Source organism: Mus caroli, unplaced genomic scaffold, assembly GCF_978045245.1.
Source record: "Mus caroli unplaced genomic scaffold, Mus_caroli_1 scaffold_12, whole genome shotgun sequence".
Classification (NCBI taxonomy): Eukaryota; Metazoa; Chordata; class Mammalia; order Rodentia; family Muridae; genus Mus; species Mus caroli.
This window is the reverse complement of record NW_028227267.1, coordinates 63,944,857-63,959,129: the sequence shown is the minus strand read 5'-3', so window position 1 is coordinate 63,959,129 and position 14,273 is coordinate 63,944,857. Positions and strand designations below refer to the sequence as shown.

Below are 14,273 nucleotides of genomic sequence, written 5' to 3'. Positions count from 1 at the left end.
AGAGCTCACATCTCCATTTGTAAGCAGGAGGCAGAGAAAGCTAAGTCCAAATGGTGTGTGTTCTTTTAACTTCAAAACCCACCATCACATAGTTCCTTCAGTAAGACCTAACTAACCTCCTAATCCACCCCAAGAGCCACCAACTGGAGACTAGAGACTTATAGAAGAGATCTCATTCAAACCCCGACTCCTGGTACAGTAGAAAGGCAGGACATACACATGTCAGTATGAAACTAAAGCACACAGACAGTAGAAGAGTGGACTTTGCTTATAAAGAGACAATCTGAGAGGCATCAAATTTCTCAGAAATTAAAATGCTTTCTGGGTGTGCACTTTCAGTGACCATTTGATCATCAGTAAGGAAAGCCCCCTGTGGCAGGAGTTGGTAGCAATGGACAAAAAGGTACAGTCAGCCTTTCTCTGGTGATGCAGATCTGGGCAGAGGTGAATTTGGAAAGATCTAGCTGAATCAAATATTCATTTGCCCTTTGACTAGTTTGCATTCCTAGTTCTAGGGAGTTCTCAAAGACCCACTGACAATCATACAAAAAGAAATGTGTCCAAAGTCATTTATTCTATCTCTGTGAGGCAGAAGAGTAAGCACAAACCAGCCACCGGATATGAGACTTGATTGATAAAGTAGACTATCCACAAAGTAAGTATTACAAAGCTGTAAAAAATAGTGAAGAAAACTTCCATATGCTGCTCTGGAATGATGCCAGAATATTCTTACTTACATACTTAGCAAAAAAAGTTTTAAGCTGTGGATCAGAGACAGTTACTGCTTCTCTCTCATTAAGTCACAGTTTCTGTTTTTTTTTTTTTTGTTTGTTTGTTTTTTTGGTTTTTTTTTTTTTTTTTTTTTTTTTTTTTTGGTTTTTCAAAACAGGGTTTCTCTGTGTAGCCCTGGCTGTCCTGGAACTCACTCTGTAGACCAGGTTGGCCTCGAACTCAAATCCGCCTGCCTCTGCCTCCCAAGTGCTGGGATTAAAGACGTGTGCCACCACTGCCCATCCAACTCACATTTTCAAGTAGCAGTTAAAATGGTCTTTATAGAGATTAAGCTAAAATGAGGTCATTGGGGGTGGGTTCTAATCAAATCTAACTGTTCTTATGAGAAGCAAAAATGTAGATATAATACCAGTGGTGCTTGTGCACAATGGAAAGACCATGTGCAGACACAGGAGAAGGCCATCTGCAAAGCAGGGAGTTAGGATAGACCAGCCAACACAGTGATCTTAAACTAAAAGCATCTAGACTGATGAAAATAATGTTAGCCTACTGTCCTGGTTAGGGTTTCTAGTGCTGTGAAGAGACCATGACCATGGCACCTCTTAAAAAGGAAACCACTTAGCTGGGGTTGGCTTAGTTTCAGAGGTCTAGACCATCATGGTGGGAAGCGTGTCAGTGTGCAGGCAGGCATGGTGCTGGAGAAGGACCTGAGAGTTCCACGTCTTGACCTGCAGGTAGCAGGAAAAGAACTGTGTTTTACGAGCCTGGGCTTAAGCATCTGAGACCTCAGAGCTCACCCCAACAGTGAGACACTTCCTCCCACATGGCCATGCCTATTCTGACAATACTATATCTCCCAATAGTGCCATTCCCTATAGACCAAGCATTCAAATACATGAATGTGGAGGCCATACCTTTTCAAACCACTACACCTACCAAGCATGTGATGACTTTGGTAGGTTGGTTCTAATACCTGGACTGCCGTTATCTAAGAAAACAAGAACATGTGTGTGTGTGTGTGTGTGTATACATATATATATATATGCAAATAGACACATACACAGTTGGTTTTTTTGTTATTTACTTAAAAAAAATTATTCAGGACTGGCAGCAGAGTTTATTGATTTGAGCATTTGTCAGCAAGCCCTGGGACCTGAGTTTGTTCTACCTGATCTACCTTGTGGAAGGCAAAAATCAGTTCCCCTCAAAGTTATCTGCTAACCTCCACATACATGCTATAGCATGTACACACACAAACACACTGTGACTTTAAAAGAAAAAAAAAATGTAAGCTTATTAGCCTATAGGGTCGGGTAACTAGGAAAAATAGATGCTATTTTTTAGATTTGACTTTGTAGCCATGCACATGGTTTTCATGACTGTAAGTAACAGAATTCTTAAAAATTGAGATCAGAATGAAGCAATTTTGCTATATCAAATTTAACTTCCTTATAAAGCTTTTAAAGCTGGGAATGCAATATGTTACAATATACTTAAGGACTAAAAATACAAAGAAACAGTGTGAGACACTCATTATAGAAGTTAGTTTAAAGTATAAACAATTTTTATTTAGAATTAATGCCCCAGGGCTGGATTGATGGCTCAGTGGTTAAGAGTATTGGTTCCTCTTCCAGAGGTCCTAGAATCAACTCCCAGCACCCACATGGCAGTTCACAAATTGTCTGCAACTCCATTTTCACACACAGACTCACATAAAATAAATCTTTTAAAAAAGTTATTAAGACTTCACTATGATTAAGACTAAATTTGGAGCGTGGTGGTGGTGGTGGTGGTGACGACAGCAACAAATGCCTAAAATCAGCACTTGGGAGGCAGAGGCTGAGTTTGAGGACAGCCAGGGCTATACAGAGAGACCCTGTTTCAAAAGAAAGAAAGAAAAAAATACTAACTAAATTTGAAGGGGAATTATCAGTATGAGTTTATCAATCTTTTCCGTTTAAAAGGGTTTTCTAACCCTTTCTATTGACAATAAGGAAGAACAAGTCTCCCTGGTGCCACTGCTATACCTTCCTGCCTGTTAAAAGAGACCTGGGTTCCAAGGAGAAAGGAATTATCAAATTTACAGCAGCATGTGTAGAAAGTGAACCTGGGTGTATCCTCTAGTGCAAACAAGGACGTTCCATAACTAAGGTCTTCGTAAAGGAGACTTTGCTATCTGAAGTCATTACAGAACCCTGAAACACAAGCGCGCGGGCATGCGATGGGGAGTAGTGTGTAAGCTGGGAATGGTGCCTCATCCAGAAGTGCACTGGGACCCTAGTTCACTCTTCTCAAAGTGGGAAGTGAAGCCAGAGCTCCATTTCAGAAAAGTAATTGAGTAGTTTCAGCTCAGTCGTGAATGAGAAATCATCTAAGCTGCTAAAATTATTTAATAAGTTGGTGGGATAGCAAAAGGAACACTTAGCAAAATGTGAGGTATTGTGGAGTTGAAAAAGTATATCCAGACCATATATGACAAAAGGACAGCCAAAATAGTTAAGGAACCCAAAAGCAAGAAATAAGCCCAACTTTTAAAATGGACAATGGATGGATGGATGGATGGATGGAATTTTAAGAGTATATACAAATAAACACATACACATGAAATGGTGCCCACAGTACTAATTGTCAGGGATAAGGGACTCAAAATGAATGAGATGTCATCTCACACCTATTGGGCCTGGTGTTGTGGAGCTATGGTAGCTTTTGTTGAGAATCTAATGGAAGGTATCCATTGTGGAAAACACTATGACCCAGTAGTCCCACTTCTGGGCATTGAGAAATGAAGCAGCTTGTCAAAGGGATAGCTGAACTTCTATGCTTATGTTATAATGGCCTACATGTAATTAACCTAAGTGTCCATGGAAGGACAGATGGGAAAGAAGATGTATTTACACACTATAAAACTATCTGGTTATGAACATGAAATGCCGTCATTTGCAGCAGCATGGTTTGAGCTTGTGGGGTGTTGTGCTAATTGAATTAGCAGACACAGAAACAATTGCAGTATCTGACATGGGGTTTTAGAAACTCAGATTCAGAAATAGTGATCCGAGTGGTGATTGGTGAAAGCTGTTGGTTGGTGCAGATTAGGCACCTGTTAAAGGGTACGGTTTATCAGGCAGAGTGGCACATACTTGTAATCCCAGCACCTCGGCTGAGGCAGGAAGATTGCCACAAGTAGCTCCAGGCCAACCAGGGCTTTATATATTGAGGCCCCGTCTAAAAAGAAGAAGGGGTCCTTTCTGAAGTAAATCACACAAGGACTCCATGGTGAGGAACACACTGGGAAATTCCTAATCACAGTTTAAATGTTCTCAACAAAGAAAGTTTGTGACAGGTCTGATAATTAGCTTAACAGATTAATTAAATATATATCAAAATATTGCCTTGTACACCAGAATGTATACAGTTTTAATTGGTCAGTTACATAGATTGCACCTGTTAATGTTTGTCAAAACTTAGTCTAACCAGGCTTTCAGGTCCCATGCTTTAGTAGGCACAGGAATATAAAGATATAAATATGAGTGCAGCTACCCAAATCCAGACTTCAGAGAATTCCTTGAAAATTACTCAATGAGTAAATGGGTTTTTAAAGCTCCCTCTCCCAGCATCCCCAAAATAAAACTCCACAATGTAAGAGGAGCTTTGAGCTTTATCAACCTAGTAGGTGGTATTTAGACTTGATTGGAATCCTGAATTGGGCAACTGTAAGAGGGTGTGTTTTGACCAGCTAAGAAGTCCAAATTGAGGAGACAATTAGGGGAAATTGCCGAGTTGCGAGTTTAACATTGAGATCACTTTCAGAAACATGCAGCTGTAAGAAATAAGGAAGGATGCCAAGGACTTTTGTCCATTTCTCCTTAATGAGGACTCTTGGCAAAACTAATAAGGATCACAGCCAGTATGCAAATGTAGTCAGGATACTAGACATGTTACTGACACAGCCTCTTCTGTTGTGTTTTATAGCCATGTCTCCTTCCTATCCATAGCTCCTGGTAACAGCCACTCTCTGTAATTTTATTTGAGATTGTTTAAATAAGAGAGACATATGTTTCTGGAGACTCATAATTCTGTGTTTTTCTAGGCTATCTATATCAATACTTCTTAATTTATAATTATTTCTAAAAGAAAACAATTCTCCGTCTGGATAAACGGCAGGGTTCTTTCAAATGAAGTGATACAATATTCATGATATGCTTTAAAATCCATGGATAGGGGATTATAAATGACACCAAAGTTCTGTGTTTCTAATTACAGAAGTTGCTTGGTAGGTACATGGGATTCGGTATCGGACTCTCTATCGTGGGCTATTTAAAGTTAGAAGTGTGTTTTGAGTGGACGATGACTAAGAACTATACTGCATCGTTGGAGTCACATCAGCATCGGAGCAGAGCTTTAGAGTCTTTTCTTTAATGTACAGTTTTATTGGCTGTACATGTGCCAGGATTGCGTTGAATCTTCAGTTTCCTTTTGAGATAACATTTCAGCATGTTGCCTAGGCCAGCATTGGACTCCTGGGCTGCAGTGGTCCTCCTGCCTCAGCCTTTTTTATGGTGGGACTACAAGCACATGATAGCACATCTAACAATTTTTTTTTTCCCTCCAAATGTGTATGGGTTCATTTATCTGTGGATGTGTACCACCCATGGGCCTGGTGCCCTCAGACCAGAAGAGAGAGCTACATGGGTCTGGAGTTACAGTAGGGTGTGAGCTGCCATGTGAATGCTGGGAATGACATCAGGGTTTTCTGTAAGAATAACCCATGCCCATTAATCACTGAGCCATCTCTCCAGCCACCTCCCCTGACTATTTTTTGATAACTTTAAACCTTTTTTTTAAATAAATGATGTGACTGGAAACAATGAAAAGCATTTACTTCTAACTTCTGCCCTGTGTGAACAATGCCTGATTTGGAAGGAAGGAAAAAAGAAGTAGGGGCAAGTTTCTTCCATTGTCTTCCATCTACTCCAGGATTTCAGATCACGTGGCTTCTCCAAGGGTTCCATATGTTACTGTGCTAGAGGGAGGTGGTTTTGTGTTTTGTTTTGTTTTGTTTTGATACTAAGTAAATTCCAGTTTGGGGCCAGTTTTTACACAGCTGATCAGATCTCATGGACCTTGTTTCATTTTGCTGGTATATTAGCTCATGACTTTAAACAGAATTTTAGTCCTTATTCACATGCCTTAGGGTTTCTATTGTTGTGATTAAACACCATGACCTAAAGGCAAGTTGGGAAGGAAAGGGTTTATTTGGCTTACACTTCCATATCACTGTTCATCAAAAGAGGTCAAGACAGGAATTCAATTGGAAGCTGGCTGTAGGAGCTGATGCAGAGGCCATGGAGAGTGAGTACTGCTTACTGCCATGTTCCATGGGGCTTACTCAGCCTGCCTTCTCAGAGAACCCAGGACCACCAGCCCAAGAATGGCATCTTGCACAGTGGGTTTGGCCCGCCCCCATCAATCAGTAAGACTGCTCTATAGGTTTGCCCTCTTAGAGAGGCATTTTCTTCACTGATGCTCCCTCTTCTCAGATGACTTTAGCTTGTGTCAAGTGGCATAAAACCAGCCAGCATATTCACATGTTAGCAGATTTTAGGTAAACTCAACACAGTTCATTTTCTTTTACACTAGTGTTTTTACAATATGTGACGTCATGGATGTGCTAATTAGCTTGATGGAACCATTGCATAGAATACACATTATCAAAAAGGTATTTTTTGTCTCAAAGTAACAGGGAGGAATTTGGAAGATTTAGAATAGCTAGCACCTAGCTATGGTATGGTCAAGCCCTGTGCTAACCAATTCACATTTGAGCTCCTTTGAGATTTTTTTTTTCTCTCAAAAAACAAAAACAAAAACAAAAAAGGTAAGAAAAGCAAAAACCCACTAGAAAACATGGAGTCTGATTTTTGTTGTCCTTCCACTTCCTGCCATGTGGTTTATGCACCCACTGTCGCTTGAAGAAAACGGATTACTCCTCTCCTACCATCATTTCCAATACCTTTCTGGCTAGGGGAGGGTCTTGCCCACTTCCCTTCCTTCATGCTGGGATTTTTGCTGCCTTGAGCTTATGCAGGTTTTGGTGCCCTACTGTGACTCCCATTCTGCAGAGGAGGACAATCTTCAGTTGACATTTAAATGATAAAATTTGAACCCAGAGGCCAAATGTTTCTCTTCTGCAACACATCTGTGAACCCCACCTTAAAATATTTCTTTTTTCTTGGCTTCTACATCCACTGACCAAGCCAGCATTTCCTCATCCAGTACATGAAATGTCAACAGATGTTCCATAAAAGAGAAAATTTAATGGAAAAATATTTAACCCAGCACTTTCCTTATGTGCATAGAGATTATACATACTGAGAACTCTCAAAATCACATTCAATATCTATTGCATATCGCCAAGGGCAACATTCATCTTGTAGCATTCTAGAATTATTTTGGCATGGAATGATGTGTTTGGTTTTGTTTTTATAAGTTATCTATAGATACCTCAAGGAACACACAGTTCTGTGCCATTTCTGTGTTCTTGAATCTCCTCCATTCCTTTACACAGTTAGTTTCTCCTAAAATCTTGTATGCAGTTTCTTCAGGATAGGCTCACAGGTTTGTCTGCCTACCTCAGTGTGCAGGAAACATGGCTTCTACTCGGTTCACTGTAGTATACAAGGGCTGTGTTAGGTGCTGTTCCTTCATGCTTGCCAGGGCTGTATATGCTAGCTTCCACCAATGCTCTGTGCTGAGTGCCTGCAAATACCACACCGCCAGAGCACTTGCCCCAGGATTAGAGTGGAGCATTGTGCTTTCTGTGTGTTTTTGTCTTGAAAGCCTGTTGGCAGGATGCTCTCTTGCCTGTGAGCCTGGAGACTATGACTGTGTGGTGACTGCTCTTAAACCAGGAGTCCTGAAATACCACATCCTATTTACTTTTATTCTCACTGGCTTTACCTCCTTAAAGGTTTAGATGGACTCACTTTCTGGAAGTATTAATTGTCAAAACATGTTTTATGTCAAAAGTCTTAAGAATATCTTTCATTTCTTTTGTTATTAAAAGTCTTCCTTCGTTTCAGTATAATGTTTTAATTTCCCTAAAGTTTTTTCCATATGGAACATTTTTAAACAAAACTATTTCTCAGTGCTGGTAGGGCATTCAGAATTAAATATAATCCTACATTCCATAAGTTATTAAAACACTTTAAAAATTTTTTGTGGATATTCACATTTTATAAGTCAGCTGTCTTCTTACTGTAGCGGCCTGGCCTCTTTTACTAGAACTCAGACCTAGATCCTTTTGCAAGCTATGCCAGTACTCTTCCATTAAGCTATGTCCTAAGCCTGTGTGATCTCGTATTTTACTCGTGATTAATTCATTTATTAGTTTCATAAGTTCATCCAGATTTATATTACTTTTCAATGTTATCTAAGCACCTGTTGTCTCTTCAACAGGGTTTATGAACAGAAAGCAGCCTCCCATAGCACTTCAGTAGAGAATTCATACTTGTTTCATCTTTTTATTTTATTCTTTATGCCCATATAATTGTTTGCCTGTGTATATGACTACATTTGTGCCTTGGTACCATTGGATCCTGTGGGACTGGGGTTACAAACAGTTGTGAGCCACCATGTTGGGGGCTAGGAATTGAACTGAGGTAATTGAGAGGAACAGCCAGGGTTCTTAACCACTGAGCCATTTCTTCAGACCCTACATGCTAGATTAATCTTAGGATTATCATACCTGGTTATAAATAATTTCACTAATTAGCTCTATCCAACTGTATAACATCTAATCTGCCATTTTGCTTTCGCAAATTCCAGAGAGAGTCCACATTATTGAGTTAGGATTCCTAGATTACCTTTCTGGCATTTGAGCTTAATTTTTTTAAATAAAATGACTGGTTTCAAGTTTTTCTCTTTCTTTTTTTTTTTTTTTAAAGATTTTATTTATTTATTATATGTAAGTACACTGTAGCTGTCTTCAGACACTCCAGAAGAGGGCGCCAGATCTCGTTGCGGATGGTTGTGAGCCACCATGTGGTTGCTGGGACTTGAACTCTGGACCTTCGGAAGAGCAGTCGGGTGCTCTTACCCACTGAGCCATCTCACCAGCCCAAGTTTTTCTTTAAAAAAAAAAAAAGCTCAGAAACCTTTAAAGAGTTAATTGTATAAATGATAGAGATAGCTTAAACATAAAATGGCCTCAATCTATCATGGTGCTACATCATTCTCAAGTTATAATGTCTTAATACATATCTTTTCAGGTTTTAAAAACTTACAGAAAAAAGAAAAAGGGGAAAAAAGGTGTTGAAAAATGCTTATATGGGCCAAGAGACATTGCATCGAAGAAGCCACTCCTGAGCCCTATTCCTGAGCTGCCTGAAGTCTCTGAAGCGACCCCTCTGGCTGACTGCACTCAGGGGACGAACTCAGGTGCTGCTCTCTGGCCTCTAGCATGTTCTCTCTCCATCCTGTCTGTTTCCACTGCACTCTCTGCCTCTGCCCTCTTCCCATACACTCTTATAAACAAGACCAAACTTTTTACCAGTAAAGGAAGTTGAAGTCTGGAACCTGTGAGGAGGGACTTAGACTCTTTCAGAATCTGACAAAATTCTTACTTTTATCAAAGAATCCAGACCCCAAATTTGCATGTAATTTTGGGAGAGATTATTTCTGTTCATCTACTTTTTACTTCTTCAGGCATTTTGTTATGATGACTTCTGTTTGGTTGTGTTACCACAGAAAGTGGAGTTATAGAACTGAGTTAGAGGGAGTTATAAGCTGCCGTGGGGGCTGGAACACATCATGTAGGAGTAACAAATCCTCTGAACCACTGAGCCCGCCCCTAGGATGTCTAAGCTTTGAACTGAGTTTTATTGCTCAAACTGTTTTTTTGTTTTTTTAAAAGTACCTCCATGTAGCATGGTGATTTTTGTATGCAGCCATTTTTAAGTAGCTACCTTTGTCTAATGTCCCATGATTTTTGCCTACTTTCTTAAAGACTTCAAGAAGCACGGTATGTATGTCACTATAAATCTGGTTTCCACAGGGGTCTCAACCGAGGCAAAGCAAGAGTTTAACAGCTACTCAGAATAACTCATTTCGGGCTCATTTTCCTTTCTTCCTGCCCTCATGTGGGTTGCCTTGGAATGGGATGTCTGCTATTTCTACCTGTTTCATCTGGCCTTGATTCTACTTATATATTAAAATGTTACTGCCTTCATCGCAGGAAAATACTTCTATCATGTTTTTAATCTATAATTACCTTGTCACCCAAAAAGAAGGTTTGAAGCATTTCCAATTTTTTTCCATCTCTTTCTACAACTTTCTCTCCCCAACACCATTTTTTCCCTACTATGCTAGAATATATATAACTGTGTGTTTGTGTGTACCAAGTTATAAAAGAGCCTAGCTGCTATGTTCATTGTAAATCATGACCTGTATGAATCTGACTCTACATACTATTTACCTGCTCTAATCATGAATGTGTTTTCAGATTGAAACTGATTTTTTTTTTAAACTTTAGGCTTAGCTATTTTTTATATGTATCTTTCACCTTTGATTTCATTTAAAACACTTTTTATATTCACTTGAATGATGAGCTAATAACATCTTAGATAATAGAGATAGAATCTAACAGCATTGATTTCAAGTCATAAGAACTGAATTCCTCTAGATCAGTGGTTACTAACCTGTGAATTGCAGCCGTCTTGGGATTCGAATGACCCTTTCACAGGGGTCACCTAAGACCATCAGAAAACACAGATATTTATATTATGATTCTTAACAGTAGCAACAAAAATAATTTTATGGTTGGGGGAGGGGTCACCAAACCATGAGGAACTGCATTAAAGCCTTGTAGCGTTAGGAAGGCTGAGAACCACTGCTGTAGAACATGTTCCTTGTTCATCTCAAACCTTCCTAGTGGTTTTCTCACCTATGAACATCCACAAAGCTACATGTGATGTTCTTACCCAGAGAACGAAGCCTATTTAGTCAGAAAGGAGGAACAAAGGCTGCTCTTTGAGATTGTGGCCCATGACTCTGTGTACAGTTATATGGGAATTATTGGGAGACATGACTGCTGTACGACTCAGCTGCTATGTCTTTAAATACCCAAGAATTCTGATTTCTATCACCTCATTTCAAGAAGATATTCATAAAAGAATTGGAAAGTTGTGATATCCATTTTTTTTTTTTCAGGTAAATAGGAACCGTCTCACACTATTGGGCCTCGTGCTCTGGGAAGTACATTAGAGAAAAGGAAACTGCTTAAGACAGCAGTCTCGTTTTCATAGTCTGAACTTGGGTGCTTTATTTTTTTTTTTTTTTCAGTTTTAATTTTATTTTATTTATTTTTTTTTAATATTTTTATTACATATTTTCCTCAATTACGTTTCCAATGCTATCCCAAAAGTCCCCCATAGTGCCCCCCCACTTCCCTATCCACCCATTCCCATTCTTTTGGCCCTGGCATTCCCCTATATTGGGGCATATAAAGTTTGCAAGTCCAATGGGCCTCTCTTTCCATTGATGGCCGACTAGGCCATCTTTCGATACATATGCAGCTAGAGACAAGAGCTCCGGGGTTCTAGTTAGTACATCATGTTGTTCCAACAATAGGGTTGCAGATCCCTTTAGCTCCTTGGGTACTTACTCTAGCTTCTCCATTGGGAGCCCTGTGATACATCCAATAGCTGACTGTGAACATCCACTCCTGTGTTTGCTAGGCCCCAGCATCGTCTCACAAGAGACAGCTATATTTGGGTCCTTTCAGCAAAATCTTGCTAGTGTATGCAATGGTGTCAGCGTTTAGAAGTTTTTTATGGGATGGATCCCTGGATACGGCAGTCTCTAAATGGTCCATCCTTTCATCACCGCTACGAACTTTGTCTCTGTAACTCCTTCCCTGGGTGTTTTGTTCCCAATTCTGAGAAGGTGCACAGTGTCCACACTTTGGTCTTCATTCTTCTTGAGTTTCATGCGTTTAGCAAATTGTATCTTAAATCTTGGGTATCCTAAGTTTTGGGCTAATATCCACTTATCAGTGAATACATATTGTGTGAGTTCTTTTGTGATTGTGTTACTTCACTCAAGATGATGCCCTCCAGGTCCATCCATTTGGCTAGGAATTTCATAAATTCATTCTTTTTAATAGCTGAGTAGTACTCCATTGTGTAAATGTACCATAATTTCTGTATCCATTCCTCTGTTGAGGGACATCTGGGTTCTTTCCAGCTTCTGGCTATTATAAATAGGGCTGCTATGAACATAGTGGAACATGTGTCCTTTTTACCGGTTGGGACATCTTCTGGATATATGCCCAGGAGAGGTATTGCTGGATCCTCCGGTAGTACTATGTCCAATTTTCTGAGGAACCGCCAGACTGATTTCCAGAGTGGTTGTACAAGCTTGCAATCCCACCAACAATGGAGGAGTGTTCCTCTTTCTCCACATCCTCGCCAGCAACTGCTGTCACCTGAATTTTTGATCTTAGCCATTCTGACTGGTGTGAGGTGGAATCTCAGGGTTGTTTTGATTTGCATTTCCCTGATGATTAAGGATGTTGAACATTTTTTCAGGTGTTTCTCTGCCATTCGGTATTCCTCAGGCGAGAATTCTTTGTTCAGTTCTGAGCCCCATTTTTTAATGGGGTTATTTGACTTTCTGGAGTCCACCTTCTTGAGTTCTTTATATATTGGGTGCTTTATTAATTCATGCGTTGAACACTTGTTTTCTTAACCTGTGGGCTGGGGCAGTAAGAGGGACAAAGTGACAGATGAGGACAGGAACCGTGTGATGAGTGTAGGCTGTGTAAGTTCTGAAAGCTGAAAACGACCGTATTATAGCGAGCGCATTTATGTCTATGAAACACTGCTCATTTGACAGGCATTGCACTGTTCCTTTGTAATTGACTCTAAGTGTGTTTATATTGCCCATAGATGATTTCAACAAACGTGGTCAGCTGGAAGAAGTGAACATGTTTGAAATTCCCACACAAAGTAAGAGACACTTGCCACAGAAGGCAGATCCGCCTGAGCTGGATCCAGCTAGTCATCAGTCTCGGGTCTCTGAGGAGTGCTGCTACCTGTTGCCTCTCACTCCTGCTTCTGAGGGAGGGCCAAAGACCAGTACCAGAGACACAGGCAGTGAAGGGAACACCAGAGCAGAGAGTAAGTGTCAAAGTGCAAAGGGGCCAAAACCCGGGACCAAGATGGAAAGCAGTCTTGTGCCTCCGGCTTCTGTGACCCAAGATCACATCGTGTCCAAGAATTCAAAACCTCTGGGCAGCCCTCAGAGCCAGGACCTTTTCAAGGCTGGTCAAAATTTGGAAAATCCTTGTGAGATCCTTATCGTTTCAGAAAGTATGAATCTAAAGTGTGAGAAAAAGAGTGAATGCTTAGCTCCACAGGGGAATCTGCAGGGCAGCCCTGTCTCTACTGACTCAAAAAGAGACCTTAACTGTTCAGAAGATGTCCTCATTCAAAATATAAAAGAACCCACAAGCCACAGTAAGAATGTGGGAAGGAAATGTGCAGGAAATGGCAGCACTGCCAGTGGAAGAGAGAGGAAATGGAGAAGACGCACAGTGTGTTGTGGGGGTCAGAGTTCATACCTGGAACAAAATGGGAATCCTGTGTCTTCCTGCAGTGGGGAAAACTTTGTGGAAATTAGTTTAGAAAACGCGAAGCTGATTGAAGAGCTGTCTAACACCATAGAGCAAAGCTTTCAGAGGACAAGCAGTAAAACCAAGGTGAGACGCAGCACAAGGCTCCAGAAAGACTTGGAAAATACAGGGCTTGTGTGGCTGTCCCCAAGTCCTTCTGCTTTGCAGAAACCCAGAAGAATGACAATCTGTACCTTAGACAGCAGGGGATTTGAACGTACATCCTCCAAAGAAGAGACCACATCCTCAGGACAAAACCCAGGGCCCCTGCCCGCTGTCTCGGGCAGTGAGAGCCAGGGTGTCAGGTCTTCTGCGCTACCTAGGAAGAGGAGAAGCCTTTGTGGGCCTACCCTCACAGATGCTAACAGTGCCACTCAGCCACCAGACTGCAAGAGAAAACCCTCGCTCAAGGGAGAAAGCTCTCAGCTGCCCTGAGGGGGCTGGGCCCAGGAGAACAAAGGCAGGAACAGACCATTCCACCTGGCATTGGACTTAAGGAAGAGGACCCAGCTTCCTGTAGGCCACTTCAGTGCATTGCACGTTTCTAATAAAAATCATTTGAGTTATGATGACTTTAAGTAGAAATACATTAATTTCTTTCTTCTCCCTCTAAATATATGTTTGTCTTTTTGTTTTGCCTTTCTCGTGTTAAAGCATTCCTTTCTAGATCCAACAGTGTGTTTCTGCAGTTTCATTCCTTTTACCATTTACCACTAAAGGCTTTGGCTGTTCTGGAAAAAGTCCTTTAGAATGACTTATTCTTTTCTTAAATTGACCAGCTTTGATGACTTCATTGTCTGTCTCAAATCTGAGTTTTCCTTTGCTAATTAAGTGACAATGAGGCCCTGTATTTGAGATTTTAATTCATTGACTG

The 14,273-nt window shown here is 40.6% G+C and overlaps 1 protein-coding gene across 6 annotated transcripts in view; it reads left to right on the top strand.

Moving 5' to 3' along the window:
• Positions 1-13,989, top strand: part of Cdca2 (cell division cycle associated 2) — a 45,887-nt gene extending 31,898 nt beyond the window's left edge. For 4 of the 6 annotated variants that reach the window (XM_085828731.1, XM_029469019.2, XM_021181539.3 and 1 more), the window contains exons 14-15: positions 8,997-9,165; positions 12,675-13,989. In XM_085828731.1, coding sequence (XP_085684857.1) covers positions 8,997-9,165; positions 12,675-13,834 — 1,329 coding nt within the window. In that variant the 3' untranslated portion in view covers positions 13,835-13,989. The remainder of the gene's footprint in view (positions 1-8,996; positions 9,166-12,674) is intronic. The other 2 variants (XM_021181541.3, XM_021181540.3) reach the window with 1 other exon arrangement.
• The last annotated feature ends 284 nt before the right edge of the window (positions 13,990-14,273 follow it).